The sequence below is a fragment of the Eretmochelys imbricata genome, chromosome 7 (genome assembly GCF_965152235.1).
Source record: "Eretmochelys imbricata isolate rEreImb1 chromosome 7, rEreImb1.hap1, whole genome shotgun sequence".
Lineage (NCBI taxonomy): Eukaryota > Metazoa > Chordata > Testudines > Cheloniidae > Eretmochelys > Eretmochelys imbricata.
The window spans coordinates 14,486,703-14,503,246 of NC_135578.1; the positions used below are offsets into that span (position 1 = coordinate 14,486,703).

The 16,544-nt window shown below is 39.2% G+C and overlaps 1 protein-coding gene across 1 annotated transcript in view; it reads left to right on the top strand.

Annotated features, from left to right (window-relative positions):
- LOC144267326 (contactin-4) overlaps window positions 1–16,544 on the top strand; it is a 234,188-nt gene that overhangs the window by 114,357 nt on the left and 103,287 nt on the right. The window contains exons 7-9 of the mRNA XM_077821196.1: window positions 5,223–5,359; window positions 6,923–7,052; window positions 13,479–13,629. Of these exons, the coding sequence (XP_077677322.1) occupies window positions 5,223–5,359; window positions 6,923–7,052; window positions 13,479–13,629 (418 nt within the window). The remainder of the gene's footprint in view (window positions 1–5,222; window positions 5,360–6,922; window positions 7,053–13,478; window positions 13,630–16,544) is intronic.

Consider the following 16,544-nt stretch of genomic DNA (forward strand, 5'->3'; position numbering starts at 1 on the left):
TGAATAGCAAAAACTTCAAGCATACTGCTTCCCTTTATAAAGGTATACTGAGTCTGTAACACAAGATTATCAGTGCCATTACAAAAGGCAAAAAAAGAAAATATGTGATTGTACAAAATGTTTTATGAAACAGGAAATAGGCTGGTATAACTGGGCAACATAATGTCAAATGCAGGGATCGGTAAGCCCCCCGGCAGGCTGGGCCGGTTTGTTTACCTGCCACGTCCACAGGTTTGGCCGATCATAGCTCCCACTGGCTGCGGTTCGCTGCTCCAGGCCAATGGGGGCTGCGGGAAGCAGCAGCCAGCACATCCCTCGGCCCACGCCGCTTCCCGCAGCCCCCATTGGCCTGGAGCGGTGAACTACTACTTCTGTGATATTATAGTATTGAGCAAAAGGCCCCAGTCAGGATTGTGCTGGTGCTGTACAAACAGAGGAAAGACAATCCCTTTCCAGAATGGGTTACTTTCTCCAGACAGAAAAGGAGTACTTGTGGCACCTTAGAGACTAACCAATTTATTTGAGCATGAGCTTTCGTGAGCTACAGCTCACTTCATCAGATGCATACCGTGGAAACTGCAGCAGACTTTATATATACACAGAGAATATGAAACAATACCTCCTCCCACCCCACTGTCCTGCTGGGTGCCACAAGTACTCCTTTTCTTTTTGCGAATACAGACTAACACGGCTGTTACTCTGAAACCTTTCTCCAGACACAAACAGCTGAAGAGTAGGTGATGAGGATACAGCATTCAAGCCAATGAACCTGCTGAAGTTTTGTTAGACTTTGTTAAATAAGTGGATTATCATTTGTTTTTTATTGAGGGTAGAGAAAAGGAAACAGCTTGTCATCTGCCTTCACATGGCCACTAAGAATTCTAACAGATTAGGGATGTATAAATTAGTGAGACTATGTTCTTCTTTGTCCCATATAACAGGTGTGCTTAATTGTCCCTCACAGGGGGCAAACATCATTCACTGTGTAGTGCTTCAGAACAAAAAAATGCTTTATTGTTAATTATTTTTTTCAACTGTTTTAGTTAGTAGTAGTGTTTGGCTCTCCGCTCTGATTCCCAGGTTCACTTTCAGCCTCTTCATAAAGAATAGATACAACAATAGGCAGTCTTGTAGCCCTTCAGTAGAGTATCTGCTGTTCATGATGAATTACACAGCCTGGGCCAGGTCCTCTGCTGCTATAAATTGGCTTAGCTCCACTGAAGTCTATATATAGCAATTGTGAATCTAACAATATGTGTATTAGTCGCTCTTTTGCTCCAGACACATCTTTGCTAGTTTTGTCTATTTCATCTTCAAACTTGCTTTTAACCCTTTTAGTGCAGGTCCAGCCTTAGCTGGGTCTCCTTTTTGGCACTTGCAATTTGTGCAATAATTGCAAACTCAGCTTAGGCTATTTAGACATATAAGTGCCAGACTATATTATTTGGGTTAAGGTGACCAGGTACCTGGCTTTTGACCAGAAAGTCTGGTCAAAAAGGGGACCTGACAGTGTCCGGTCAGCTCTACTGCCAGAACACCCAGAGTCCAGTTACCGTGGGTGGGGAGGCGGGGTGGCGCTGGATCATCATCCAGGACCCCCTCCTACCTGCGTCAGGCAGCTGTAGCTCCCAACCCCGGCAAAGCAGGCGAGTCCCTCCTGACCTGGGCGGGGAAAAGCAGCAAGTGAGGGGAAGGAGGGGGGAAGATGCATGGATAGAAGTGGGGCCTTGGGAGAAGAGGTGGGGCAAGGGTGGGGCCTTGGGAGGAAGAGGCAGGGCAGGGGTGGGGCCTCGGGAGGAAGAGGCGGGACGAGGGAGGTTCCAGCACAGCTGCTGGAGTGTCTGGTTTTTAAATATTACCAAATTGGCAGCCCTAATGTGAGTATAGTTACTCACTTAGCTGTCTAAATGTCCTAAACTAAACCTTTAAACCTTTGAATGTAGTAAAAGGTAAGCAGGGCTTTGGAAATGTGTCCCTTAATCTCTACTTTACATTGTACCTGCCAGAGACTGAGCTCCAGGCCCTGATTCCATCACTTGAGATGGATTTCTTTTCTTTAAAGAATACTCATATCCATTCAACTGTTTTTGTATTTTTTCTTGCCTTTTTTTCCTTTCTCTCATAGATGTGACATATGCCAATTTCTTGTGATGTTAATATTATTCTTAAATTAGCTTCCATGCTGCTTTTATGATGTCTAATGACCTAGCTTTTCCCTTCCGGAGTTTTCAGGGGTCTGGAAGAAGCTCTACCAACAAAGAAGCAGCTTTTTCAATATAGCTGCCTTTAAACTAGCAGCTGTTGCCAGCACAGCCCCATGTCAGTCACAAATCACACATCATCACACCCCAGACCTACATAGCTATGACATTAAAAGTTTGTAATGCACAACTGGCCTTACACCCTTATTCTTTTTAAAAAAAAAAATTAGCCTGCTTGAAGCTTTGTCTCACTTTACTGCTTCTTTGTATGATCCCCAATGGGAGGATGTCAAAATTTCATTATATTATGGTAGCTGGTGCTGATGGCTCAAACACACCTACTTCATGAACCAGCCCTGGTGTTTTACATAAGACTAAATTAGGAGAATGTCTTGTATTCTCTAGAACAAGTGGTTCAATGGAGAGTTTGACCTAATTAAAAATGTCTCCCAAAGAGAACCACAGAACTGCATTCCTGTGAAACAATGGGCCCTGCTGTTGTCACTGAGATTTATTATTGACCTACTAAGCTTTCACAATAGCTGTCTGCATCATAAATAGCATTAGGTTAAAAAGCTTAACCAGTTCACATAACTAGAATGGATGAACACTGGGGTATCGTTCAAGTCTGTGGCTCACAGGTGCTGCACAAGAGATTGAAATGAATAGCTTCTGTAGCTGTTAGGATCATTTCCAGCATCAGAAGTTTGAGTCTTGATGCAATTATTTACATTAGGATTTTAAGATTTTGTAACCCGAATAAAATAAAGACTGGAATGTTCTAAAAGTAGGGATCTGATTGCTCCTTCCAGTTCATAAACGCTGGCTCAGTCCTTCAGTCCAGGATTGGACAGGCAAAAAGCTGCCATTTGCATGGGTGAAATCTTTGCTTATGCAAGGAATGTAAGATTGATAGCCACAAAAGGAAAAAGAAAGATCTAAAATCTCACCTATTATAGAATTTGAGTTCTTATAATTTCACCTGAGGCAATTTATATATGACATTCCAATATAACTATGCCACAGAACACACTGTACAGATTATGTAGATTTTCTTCATTTGATTGTTTTGTCTATTTTTTTAAAAAGAGCAATTTGGGGTTTTTTTGGGAAGTGGGAAATGAACAAAACAAAAAGGAGGTTTTATAGAGTCCTTTCATAACAAAGGGTATCGTAAGGCTTTCTTCAAAGTTATGAGTTAGATGCTAATAGTAATAGTAGCCATGTAGACAAATTGTGCAGTCAGCTGTAACTTGCAAATAGCATTAAATCTTAGAACCTGTTGCACTGAGAGAAGGAATGTGTGCCGGAACTCATTACTTCATGTCTTATTCAATACAGTGCTAGCAGTTGCCACCCATCTTGCTATGTTTCACGACCTCCCCTTTTTATGACTCTTGGGATGCATGTAATGAACAAGCCTAAAGTATAACAGTAGGAAAGGTAGGAAGGGGTAAGCCTTGTCCACCTCTCCATTTTTGGTTGTGAGGTCTATTTAAGTTCTATATTAACATTGTTTCACCATATGAAGTTTGGCTTTCTGCTTTTGTAATCCCCACTGAGTATTTCTGTGGTGTATTTAAAATTCTATGCAAATTTCTGTGTTTTTTTCCCTTTGATTTGTTGTTTATAGACACAGTGGGAGGGGAAATATTCAATGTGGCATATGTGGAATTAGGTGCATATCTGTTATGAACAGCAACATCATTTGAGACAAATTCCCCAGGCAGAACATTAAAAAAGCATCCTAGCTCTTTGAGATTTCTTGGGTCTATCAGCAGGAACATATAAAGATGGACACAGCAGTATTTAAAGTGTAGTGATGTCAAGTTTCCATTCAATTTAACATTTGGTGTTTGTTATCAAGTTTGTTTTTTTCATCTATTCTGTCAAACCTTTCTCTGTTCCCTCATCTCAGGCTAAATGGGATTTATAAAGCTGTTGTCTTTTGTTTGAGAAATCCTAATTGTTTTATCTGATTATCGAGGGAAAGTATTGAAAAATATTATTCAGGTTCTTGGAGACCTCTGCTGGTAATATTTTTTTAAATCCTTTCAGGTTGTGTTTGTTATTTTAAAGTAGGGCAAATCTACCTTTAAGAAAAACCTGAAACACATCTGATTTTAGTACAGTCCTGAAGCTCAGACTGAGTTTTTTGAAACGTTCACTGGGGTTTTGTGCAGTGGACTAGAGACAAACCTATGTCAATGTGGTTTTGTGGAGATAACATAAACTCAGTGGTTTTTCAAGGTTTCCAGGAAAACTTGAGAGTTACAGCAGAAATTTGCTCTCAGTTTTGAGTATGGATAATATAAGGGTGTGAAAACCTACCTAACACAAAACTAGAAAAAGGTTTTCAGACACCTGCAAACAACAAATGCCAGTTTTCACAGAGATCTATTTAGAAGATTAAGTATGTGAAGTCAGTACTTTAAATGCTACTGTATTAAGGTCCCAATCCTCTGAACTCTTATTGACATGAGATGCTTTTTTCTACACATGTATCCTTTATTCACGAGTAGCTCGGGTTTTGCAGGATCTGTCCCTAAACTAGCAAGGGGCCAAGATGTGGTGTTAGGATCTGAACTTAGATCTGAATAGTGCTTGAATATGGCTCCTAATGCTCCCAAAGCTTAAAGGGTTTTGATCGAGAGCTGTGACCCAGCAAGCCACTTAGGCCCAGTTTGTGAAAACATCAGGAAAGTACTAACTTCAAGCATGTCAGCAGTCTCATTTATTTCAATGGCACTTCTCATGTGCTGAAGTACTTCATTTCTGAAGATGCAATTTTTTTTTTATTTAATACTTATATTAAAAATAAAAGTTGGGAATCCTGTTCCTGTTCCCATTAATTTCAAAAGGAGCAGAATTGGAACCCTAGGGAAAAAATCCCCAAAGCGAATCCAATGGTATTAAATATGTGATTCTTTGAGGAAAGCTATTTGGGGGGTTTGCTGGCATCTAGAAAATAGACTCTTGTTTACAAACATGTGGTTTTATTCATTACTTTCTGCACTGCAGCACCACCTAACTGGATTCAGAAAATAAGTGATGCTCACAAAGCTATAGAAGAAAGCATCTTTTGGGAGTGTAAAGCGAATGGGAGACCAAAGCCTTCATACAGCTGGCTAAAGGATGGTGAGCCATTGATGCCTCAGGTAAGAATATTGCTGAAGTCTAATGCCTTTGTTCTTTGAACGAGGTGGCCTTTTGCAGAATGTTCTACAAGGATTCTGCTGATTTGGCAGCTTTCTCATGTCTGCATAGTTCACTGCCTTTGAAATAGAAGTGCAAACAGTGACTGAGCCTTAAAATTCAAGCTAGAGCATATTTTCTACCTTCATGGGTCAATGCCATTATATGACATTGAGTTCCTTTATTGAAGAAAAATAGTCCCTTACTTTCTGTAGGATGGTGGGGAAGGCTTCAGGACAGGTTCAGAAGAGATTTATATTAGGGAAAATAGGGTATATGAAGCAATTATACTTTTTCAACTGTTTATAGCTCTGTGGAACGAGTAATTCATAATACTAATCTGATGGTTGAGAGGCCCCAGTAAAATCAGGTACCATGGGGTTTTAGGACATAAAATGATTTTCATTTGATAGTTTTCAGCTGAACTTCAAATGTTAATGAAACTTTGGCATTTCCTTCAGTCTCTAAACAATAATCCAATTTCTCTTGTTTAGAGTTGTTCCTGCATAGGTGACCAGAGACTTGACCTGCCATTAGCAGTGCCATGAAGAACTGCCTACAGATTAGCAATCCATAGAAGTGGGGGATAAAGCTCACTCTCCCACCGCCCCACTCCTTCTCTCGCTAGAGGGCAACTTTGAGTCCCATTATTGTCTCAATTATACAGCAAAACTAAAGCAAATTACTAAAGGGTTATCAGGGTAGCCTGCATTTTTCTCCCTCCACTTAATGTGAAAGGACATGGCTGCCTAGATTTGATCAAGTCCTAATAAAGATTGCACAAACATTAAATTGCCACCCTGCAGCCAAGTAGAAAGCCAATAGCTCTTTATATTACTTATTTTTTAAAAATGGCAGAACTCCCAGGAGGGAGGGAGCATTTTGCTGTACTTATTAAAACTGATAATATGAGTTCCATATCCTTAGGCTGACAAATGATACCATGGTCTTTTGTTCCACATGCTAATTTTACTTCATGCTGGTCACTAGCAGATGGTCTTGTTCTTAAATCACGTTAGTGGCAGAAATAAAGTAAAGGATCATTAAATTATTAACATCTACATTTTTTTCCAGTAAACTGCAGCTGATTTTAAATGTTTCTCTCTGCACTACCTAAGATGATTACTATTCCTATTAACCTTCAGAGGGCTACAGGCTAATAACTCAACTGTTTTAAATGTTCTCAAGAATGTATTTGACCATGATACACTACCTTAAAACAGAAGTGCATTTTTAGATTCAAGTTTATCTCTTTGAAGGGGATATTAATCTGAATGGTTTAGGTATTAAATCAATGAGAACTCAAGGGAGAGTCCTCCCATTTAAATTGCATTTACCAACTACGGTATTGGTTTTTCCATTTAACGTCTAACCTGATATAAATTTAGTTGACAGACAAATAGATTGTAGCATGTAAATTGTTCATATTACTATTTTTTCCTGTCCCCTGTGATGTAAGAGATGACACAGCTGCTGTAACATAAATTCTAAGGTGGGGTTTCCTTATTTATTTTGTTGTTCTACAGGACAGAATTCAGATAGAACATGGAGCACTTACAATAACAAATGTGAATCTGTCAGATGCAGGCATGTATCAGTGTGTAGCAGAAAACAGACATGGAGTCATTTTCACCAGTGCGGAGTTGAGTGTAATTGGTGAGTTTCCTTTCCTAAAAACCAAAAATCTCATGTTACCTATACCAATGTTGCTAAGCTTAAATGTCTCAGCCAAGAGTACATCAGTATACCTCTGGCACCAAGGAAACAAGTGTAATAACAATTATTTAGGCAGATGGTTATACACGGAACAAAGAATTCCTCACATCACTCCATCTTGTTAATACAGGTACCTGAGCATGGAAAATTGGTGGCCTACTACCCACCTCTTGGTGTTTAGAAGCCCCTATATCAGCCTTTTAATAAGACAGTGGGATCCAGTGATAGTGCAGTTGGGAACTGATCCATGTTGAACTCAATAAGTCTGTCTATTGAATACAGAGTCTGAATTTAATCCTCTTTAGGAAACTTTGCAAAACTTTCCTCTTTGAATAGCCTTTTCACCCTAAGAATGACACTCACAACGCTGACACCCTTTTCAACCCCTAAATCCCTAAAACACCTCTACCTTACACAGAGTTTTGACACCATAAAAAGGGAAGTGCCAGAGACTCTAGAACATCCAGTAGGGACTTCATTATTGCTACTGATTTTATGTGGAAAGCAGTATAAAACCCTCAGACAGAACGAGACAGACTGACTTCAGTGGGTCATGCCCATGTTATATATCCATTTCAGTGAGCATAATGACAGCTATAAATTGTGTCAGTGTATTGCAATAGTAAAACTGCACTTCTTCCTGTATATCTGCTTACAGTCAAATTGTTCTATGACTACACCACAAGAGGGTTCCACTGTATGCATTTTTGTTTTGCGACAGTCTGCTATGAGTATGCACTGAGCTCCTCATTTGCCAAATGATTGTCAATCCACACATAAAAAGTGTTATGCGCTCTGAGGTCCATTCAGCAAGTAAACCCATTGGGCCTGATATATTGGCCTCTATTGCACTGGAGTACATTAAGAGTAACTCACTGAAGTGGAGTTACGCCTGGTAAAACTGACGTAAGCAAGAGGAAAATCAGGGTCATTTTGTGTAATGCTAGAGCAAGTCCAGAATAGAGACAGGCTGGTTGTTGGTCTTGCATATTATACAATTCCATTTAACCAGGGGTTTTGGCTATCCCTTCATACCATGCGATAAATAGAGTTTCAAATAATGAGGAGCCAACCAGTCAGTTTTACAAGGATCCATGGACTGAGCCTCAGACCATCACTTTGAACTAGAAATCTTGTCTCCTTATCTTATCTGCAGAGGGGGAAGCTGGAGCACAGAGAGACTAATTCTGATTCTCCTCTCACTTATCCTGTTGATAATCAGGAGTAGCCCCATAGTATTCATTGGCAGCATAAAACTGGTGGGAGATCACATCTAAAGGGACTTCCAGGAGGTGTATGTCAGAGTCAGGGATAGAACTCATGTCTCCAGACTCCTAGTTCTGCACTGAATTAGAAAGCTGCCCTTTCTTCTTCCTTCCTTCAGCATAAGCTTGTGAGTAGCTAATTTGCTCTCTTACAATGCTGGGAAAGTTCTTTCCATCAGAGAGAAAAGAGGGAACCAGTAAAGAGGTCAGATTACATGCAGCATTTCCAAGGGGAAACTAGAGTTTCTGATTAAACAATCTAGTCTTAGGAGTGTTCAAAGAGAATGTTCAGTACCGTTGTTTGATTTGCTTTGTCCTTAAGAACAAGGCATGAGATATGTTCTGCACATCACATTTCAATGTAGGTCGTCCTTTTATCAACCTGAGAGATGCCTACTTGGAAAAAAACATTTTCATCTGGAAGTTTGCTGCTCGAGGAAAGTACAATCATGTTCAACAAATTAGGCTTCACAGTGATAAGATTTATTGGGCATGTTGCCTACTGTATAAAAGAAATCCAGATAAACCTACTGCTGCTTTTCCAGTCTATTCAGAACTGTTATAAAATGAGCCTTGTAAGGTAGGCAGAAACTAGCATAAGATAAAGACCCAGATTCTTCCCTGCATGCAGGCTGCACTTGGTATAGGGGGCATGTCTAGGGCTTACCTGTGCCCCAATAATCTCTGGATGATAAAATGGCCTCTTGGAGCTGTTGGCAGCTGATGTCATTTAGAGTAGCCCTGAGACTGCTCTCTCATTCCTGTGGACTGGACAAAATTCACAACAGCCCTAAGATCAGGAGTACAAAAACATGGCTGAAAGTCACTTTTATTTTTCCAGTGTTTGGCTACAGCCGAGGCTCTAGGCCAATATATTGTGGAGTTGGTGGGTGATCCTAACAATAGCCCCTAGAGAGGAAAGAGTATAGTGCAGTGGCTTCCCATATTGACACAGGAAACATGAGGAAATGGGCGAGAGCAATAGCTTCCCATATCCACACAGGAAACAGGGATGGATTTTAGATAGCTTTTACCCTGATACTTCACCTCTAAGAAAATCCAACTCTTCAAGGTCAGCATCTCTTAAAGCAGCAAACAAAATCCCTGCTTCTCTATTCTGTCTGCCTCTTCAATAAATCCCTGTGCTGGTATGACACTCTGCCTGTCTGATAGCAGTCCTATTCTGCATTATACCCCATTTCTTCAGGGCCTGTGCAAATGTAATGGGTAAGCAAGGAGTGCCCGGGGTCTTTACATACGGTGTTTTACATCTTCATCAAGCTCAAATGTAGAACAAGTCTAAGAGAGCTGCTCATGCATAACTAGCAAATATCTTAAAGAGTTAGCCTTAAAAACCTGCAGATTGAGAGAAAGATATGGTTAATTCTAGATTTGCTTTGTTCACATTAAGGTTGCAATGATTCTGTGCTGTTAAGGAACTGATCCTCCTTCTATATTAAGACCAGTTCTTTGTTCCAGATAAATGCTTGAAATAGAAGGACTAGTAGAATACTGAAAAACCTGCTTTACAAATATATTGGTGACTCCAAGACCTGAGTTCAATTTTCTGTGATTCCTAGGGTTATATTATCTCTTCACAAATAATTTAGGCTGTTGCTCAGTATTCGGTATCTTATATGTAAATCATAGTAGTTTCTGTGTGGTTGTCTCTCTCTCCCCGCCTTCCTCCCCCCTACATAAAATGACAAGAATGATGATTCTGCAATGAATGTGGTGTTCATTATTTTCCAGTTTAGAAAGTTACAGCCATCTCATACCATCCGGGAGCAAAAATGCTAGTACTGTGTGTCTCAGGCTACTATACATAGAACACATGTACGCGAGTAACAAAAGTGAATGGTCAATGCAAATACTTTGCAAGCAACCTATATTCTGAAAATTAGTTGTCTAAACTGTTCAGTAAACATTTATAAGTAACTGATCTACCCAAAGATTGATTTCCAAATTATTTTTCAATAGAAAAAAAGTGGCACGTTTCATTTTAAAATCGGTAATTAATATTGTTCTCAAAGAGCAATGTGACCAACTCTGATATATATAGTATATTAATATGTAGAGGTCCTTACTGTGTGTGTTCTATTTTGAAAGGTTTTTTGGCACCAGTTTTGTTTTTCTGGTTCTTTGATCGTCTCCTATATAACGTATTGTACTTTCCTCTATGCCAAAATGAAACGATCCATCTATGATCACACATAAAAGGCAAGACAGCTCAGATGTTAGTTGACTCACTGATTCACAGAAATTGGAGATAGAAGAGTTGTCTTAGGCCATATAGTCCATCCCCTAATCCGCATGAAGTTATTCCTTATCCTATATTCTTTTTGCACTGGAGGCAGAGTGGATGGCAGAAAATTGAGTGGCAGAGAAGTGAGCTGTACCTCACGAAAGCTTATGCTCAAATAAATTGGTTAGTCTCTAAGGTGCCACAAGTACTCCTTTCTTTTTTCAAGAAACTGAATTTCTCCTGGGTTCCACTATCCAGTTTTGTGCCACCCTATTGCTTCAGGAGCATTGTAGACATAGGCCTAGTTTGACTTCTATATTTGGGGGCGGCAGCTCCATTCCAGACAATGGGGCTATGCATGGGGGGGGGGGGGAGGAATTCCGTGCCTACCCGAGGCTTGCAGTTTCAGGGATGGAGGGGGCAATACCTCCCCCTTCCCGTCCCTCCCCAAACTACAGCCATTATTTTAGCCATTATGTGTAACATCTACTTGATCTACAAACAGTGAATTAAAACTCTCCTGAAGTAGCGGAGTGACACAAAACTGGAGAGCCAAGCCAAATCTTTGGGCTCACTTCTACAATTATATGCCATAACATGAAAAAGTTTTTAATTTTTGCTACAAAGCATTCTGGCGGCCAAGTTCGATATATTATCAAGCAGGAATTATTTGCCAAAACAAACAAGCAAACAAAAAACCTGCATCCGAGAAGGGAGTTGTGAGGACCATCATGCATTGGAACAACAGCAATAGATTTGAAAATAGAATGCAAAATCAATGTTATAACTCTTAAAAGCCAAACATGGTGCCAAAGCATTGTATTCGAAAGTATAGCTGTATGAAATGTACTGTGAAATGAGTCTAATGTGATTAGTATACCTGTAAAATAATCATATTGAATTAGTATACTGCATTGTATCTTAGCTAATACAGTAAGACATGTAAGATGTAAAAGTAACTTTTTTGTAGTTGCAAAAGTAGCAAATTTAGTATGTTATCAGTTGTGGGGGAGATGAGGTCTTTTCTAATTTGTCCCATTTTGTAGGTGTCACATTTATAGGGCTGACTATTTTTTAAACTTGGATTTGTGCATACATGTTAATTATAGTCAATACAGTGTGTACTCCATAATTCAGTTTAATTCTGGAAGTTTGTTGAAGACATTTTAGCAAACAAAATTTACTGTATGCTTAAAGATAATTCAAATCACAAACTCTGGGCTTGGCACTCTGTATTAAGTCCTAGTACTTTCCATTATACTGCACAAACCTTCCATGTTAGGCCCAGCTGACAGGCTATACAGTGAGCATGGAGAGAATAGATCATTGTTCCAGGTGGTCTGTGGATTTGTGAATGAAGTCTTCAGGGGACACCTACAAAATGTGTTTTTTGTTTGGTTTGGTTTTTCCACGCCTGTGGTTTGAATTATAAAACATTTTTTTAAATAAAACTTGAATTTCTACTGAAATGGACCAAACTTTCAGCAGGCTTCCTTGCATCTTCCAAATTTCCAGACACTTCTGTTTGTATATGCCGGTGTAGGTGATTGTTCATGCAAATGCGTGCATCGGTAAAATGTGCAGATGTATTTAAGGAGGCCTGAAGTAAATGTTGCTGTGTAACAAGATTTTTGTTCCCCAAAGCCTAGAAGACTTACAGATCGAGGGGGAGGGGGAAAGTGGGAGCACCAAGTTCAATCAAAAAGCTTCATTTTGGGTTTGAGACAGGTTGACAAAGATGTATTTGGTCAGCTGAAAAATATTTATCAAACCCTTTCACTGTCACTATGGGTGTTAAGTTTGTTTCTGAACACAATGAACATATTTATGTACTATGGGGCTTATTCTGACCTAAAATTGGCTTTATACAAATGTAATTCCTCTGACTTCATAGTACTTCTAGCTTATTTAGTGTAAAAGGAGAATCAGTTCTTGTATCTATACAAAACTATGCACTTTATTTGAATATAAATGTTACTTTTTCTGACTCTTTAAATTATACTATTAGCATGTCAACATCTGCCAAGAGCTCCAACATGATGGAAACCGAGATATCACTTTTATTTGGCATTCTTTTAAGTATAAAGTAAATTGTGCTATCTCAGAAGCCGCTCTGGAGTAATTGTTTACAAATGCTGACAGTTTAATGCTGATCACGGTATCTACAATAAAAAGTGTTAGAACAAGAAACATTTATGTAAAAAAAAAAAAGCTGAGAACCTAACATAAATGTCCCACTAAATTCCCTGAGTCACTCAACCCCTCTTCAAACTACAGCATTTATTGTCCTATATTATGTGTTCCATTCCATAATTATGGCAACAGTCACCTCCCTGCATACTATTGTGTTATGCACACACAATACTGGCGAAGAGATCTGTAATCTCCTGTGTACTGTTAGGCATCTTAGCATACTTTCATCATCACCACACACTGTTATGTTATGAACATGGAAGATTGACACCTACTGCACATATAAGTATTTCTGATGTGAGCTTCTCCAAATTGCACTATATAAATGGAGCCTGATTCCTAGCTGGTGCAAATCAGCAAGGTTCCATTGACTTTATTAGGGCTACACTGATTTACACCAGCTGAATATTTGGTCCATGATCTTTAGGTTTCATTACCAATAAGTTTTGCTATTAAATATATCTTTCTAAATAAATTAAGCTTTTAAGCACAAAAGTATCTATTTTCCTAAGCAATCTGCATGTGTAGCTCCTGATGTTGATAATTATGGAAGTTACAAATGTAAATTGGTGAGAGGATACACCAAAATATTCTAATGTTAAAAGAAACCCGATTGCTTCTTTCCAGAGTGAATTCTAAGCTGCTTCTACTTTTCTTTTTCAGCTTTGGGTCCAGACTTTTCCAAAACCCTCTTGAAAAGATTAACTCTTGTTAAAGTGGGCGGTGAAGTAATCATAGAGTGTAAGCCTAAAGCTTCCCCCAGACCTACTTATACTTGGAAGAAAGGAAAAGAGATCCTAAGAGAAAACGAGAGGTAAACTCTTAAAGTAATCATTACTTTTGTTAGCTTGCTCCAACCCAAGGGCTTTCAGCAATGAAAGCTAAAATGGTCATTAATAGCTTCCTGGAAATGAATTGCAAATAAATGGAAAAACACCTAGCCCTGGTCTACACTAGGACTTTAGGTCGAATTTAGCAGTGTTAAATCGATGTAAACCTGCACCCGTCCACATGATGAAGCCCTTTTTTTTTTACTTAAAGGGCTCTTAAAATCAATTTCCTTACTCCACCCCTGACAAGTGGATTAGCACTTAAATCGGCCTTGCCGGGTCGAATTTGGGGTACTGTGGACACAATTTGATGGTATTGGCCTCCGGGAGCTATCCCAGAGTGCTCCATTGTGACCGCTCTGGACAGCACTCTCAACTCAGATACACTGGCCAGGTAGACAGGAAAAGAACCGCGAACTTTTGAATCTCATTTCCGGAGACTGCAGGAACTGTGGGATAGCTACCCACAGTGCAATGCTCTGGAAGTCGACGTTTGCCTCGGTACTGTGGAAGCACTCCGCCGAGTTAATGCACTTAATACACTTAGAGCATTTTCTGTGGGGACACACACACTCGAATATATAAAAACGATTTCTAAAAAACCGACTTCTATAAATTCGACCTAATTTCATAGTGTAGACATACCCTTAGTGTTCAATCTGTGGTATTTGGGGTGGGAGAGCTGCTCCTCTTGTGTTCATCCCAAGCTCTGTATAGAGTTTAAAAAAAAAAAAAGCCCTGCCAAGAAGCTTATCCACTAAAGATATAGTCGAAAGAGCAAATATTTGCCTTTGGATTGCTCCAAATAGCCATAGTTCTTCAAAAAGATTTCCCAGGAGATCCTCTCCCTGAAACTCTCAACTGCAAATTATTATCCCCTTGTAAATTATTCAGTCTCCCAGCAAACAGCAATTATTTGGGGTAAAAAGAAAAGGAGTACTTGTGGCACCTTAGAGACTAACCAATTTATTTGAGCATAAGCTTTCGTGAGCTACAGCTCACTTCATCGGATGCACGATGCTTATGCTCAAATAAATTGGTTAGTCTCTAAGGTGCCACAAGTACTCCTTTTCTTTTTGCGAATACAGACTAACACGGCTGTTACTCTGAAACCTATTTGGGGTAAGTAACTAGTTTGGCAATTGTAATGTCTGACTTGGAGACAGTACTTTCTGAGTGGCCAAGTCACATTTATTTTATACCAAGGATGATATTTGCAACTGGCCTCAACATGGCCTCTAAATTTGCACATGCACATTTCGCACATGCAGTCAGGTGTTGGTACTGAATGTTTTTATATCTGATGGCTTTATCTACCCAATTTGTGCAACAGTGGTGCTTGCAATTATGCACAGGAAAAAAACTGAAACCATTCTTTGAAAATTTGTCTCAAGGAATTTATGAGATAGTGTTACATGCCAATTTTGGTGGCATTCGCTCAATGAGCAGATTCCTGTACTGCTAGCAGATAGCTGAATTTTATAGCTCTTAAAATTAATGCACATAATTCTATGTGTTTATTAAAATATTGTCAATGAAAATATACTTACATTCAAGACTTCTGGTGCTGTTGGCTTTTCACCTGCCCACAAGGATGACTTTATCCTTCATCCTTCAATTAGGCATGGACGAAATCAGCAAATGCAGAAGTGCCCAAATCCTACTTTTAAAATATGTACCAACCTTTTTCACAGCTTAGACTGGCTCAGTTTGGTTCACCTGAAAGTCTAGCCTCATGCTTTGTTTTATCTGAACTGCTTACCTGTAATAACCCCATTCTCATTGCAAACATTAGAATGGTATGTCAAAATTTAGGCTCATTTATGGCCAGATGCTAAAACAAGGGTGCTCATTGCCTTGCAATAAAACAAGGGTGTTCATTGCGTTGCAATATCTGACATTTATTTATTAAGCTATTGCATTATGTGCTGTTTGCTTTGAACTCTCAAGATGCCATTTTCAATAGACCAGTCATTTTGCCCACTCCCTCTTTAAAGTGGGCTAGACTGCACATTTAACCCATTGAAGTAAGTGCAAGTTGTTCCTGGATGAGCCCTGCAGAATTTCATTCAGTCTTATCCTGTGGATAAAGTATAGAGCTACCTCCACCAACTAGAATCTGAGGCAAGTCTAGATTAAAGTTATAAAAAAGTGTTTAGGACTCGCAATGTATTGGGTTTTAAAACGGAGATATCTTGTTCTTCAGACAAAAGACTTTAAAGAGAATAGAAAATGTTGAACAATTAAGCCTTTACTGTCTCAGAATTGTGAGCTCACTGTTCTCCTTGCATTCTGCACTAGCCAAACTCTGTATCTGAAGTTTGTATAAGCATTAGCTGTGCACTTTTTCTCATGTGTGCTGATGGTGGGGTGACTGAGGGTTGGTTTATTTGGACAAAGGGCTACTATCTAGAAGGGAAAATATACGAATATATATTTCTCATCTAAATATGTACTCTCACTGTGATACAATGCTGACCAAGCACAATTCTTTGGACTTTAACCTTTCCTCCCAGAAGAAAATATGAACTAAAACATGAAAACTATACTTTAACTCCTATAGTTACTATTAGAAAAAGTTTAGATACAGAACAGTTGGAATTGGAAGGTAATAGATACCATCTGAATTTAAGCAAGGGTGGCTCACCAAAATATTTCATGAAGGTGAGATCATTTTGGCTTCTAATGGGAAAAAAATAATCAAATACATGAATAGTTCAGCAGGACACATTAACTATAGTATATTAACTACTCATTCGTAAAAGCCTTAACAAATCACAGTATCACATCTGTTCCATGTAACTAACTCATATTCACCAGAGAGAGCCAGATGCAATTGTGGAAAAAATAGCAAAGAAGATAATGATGACTAATGCAAGATCTGAAGCATGATATCACT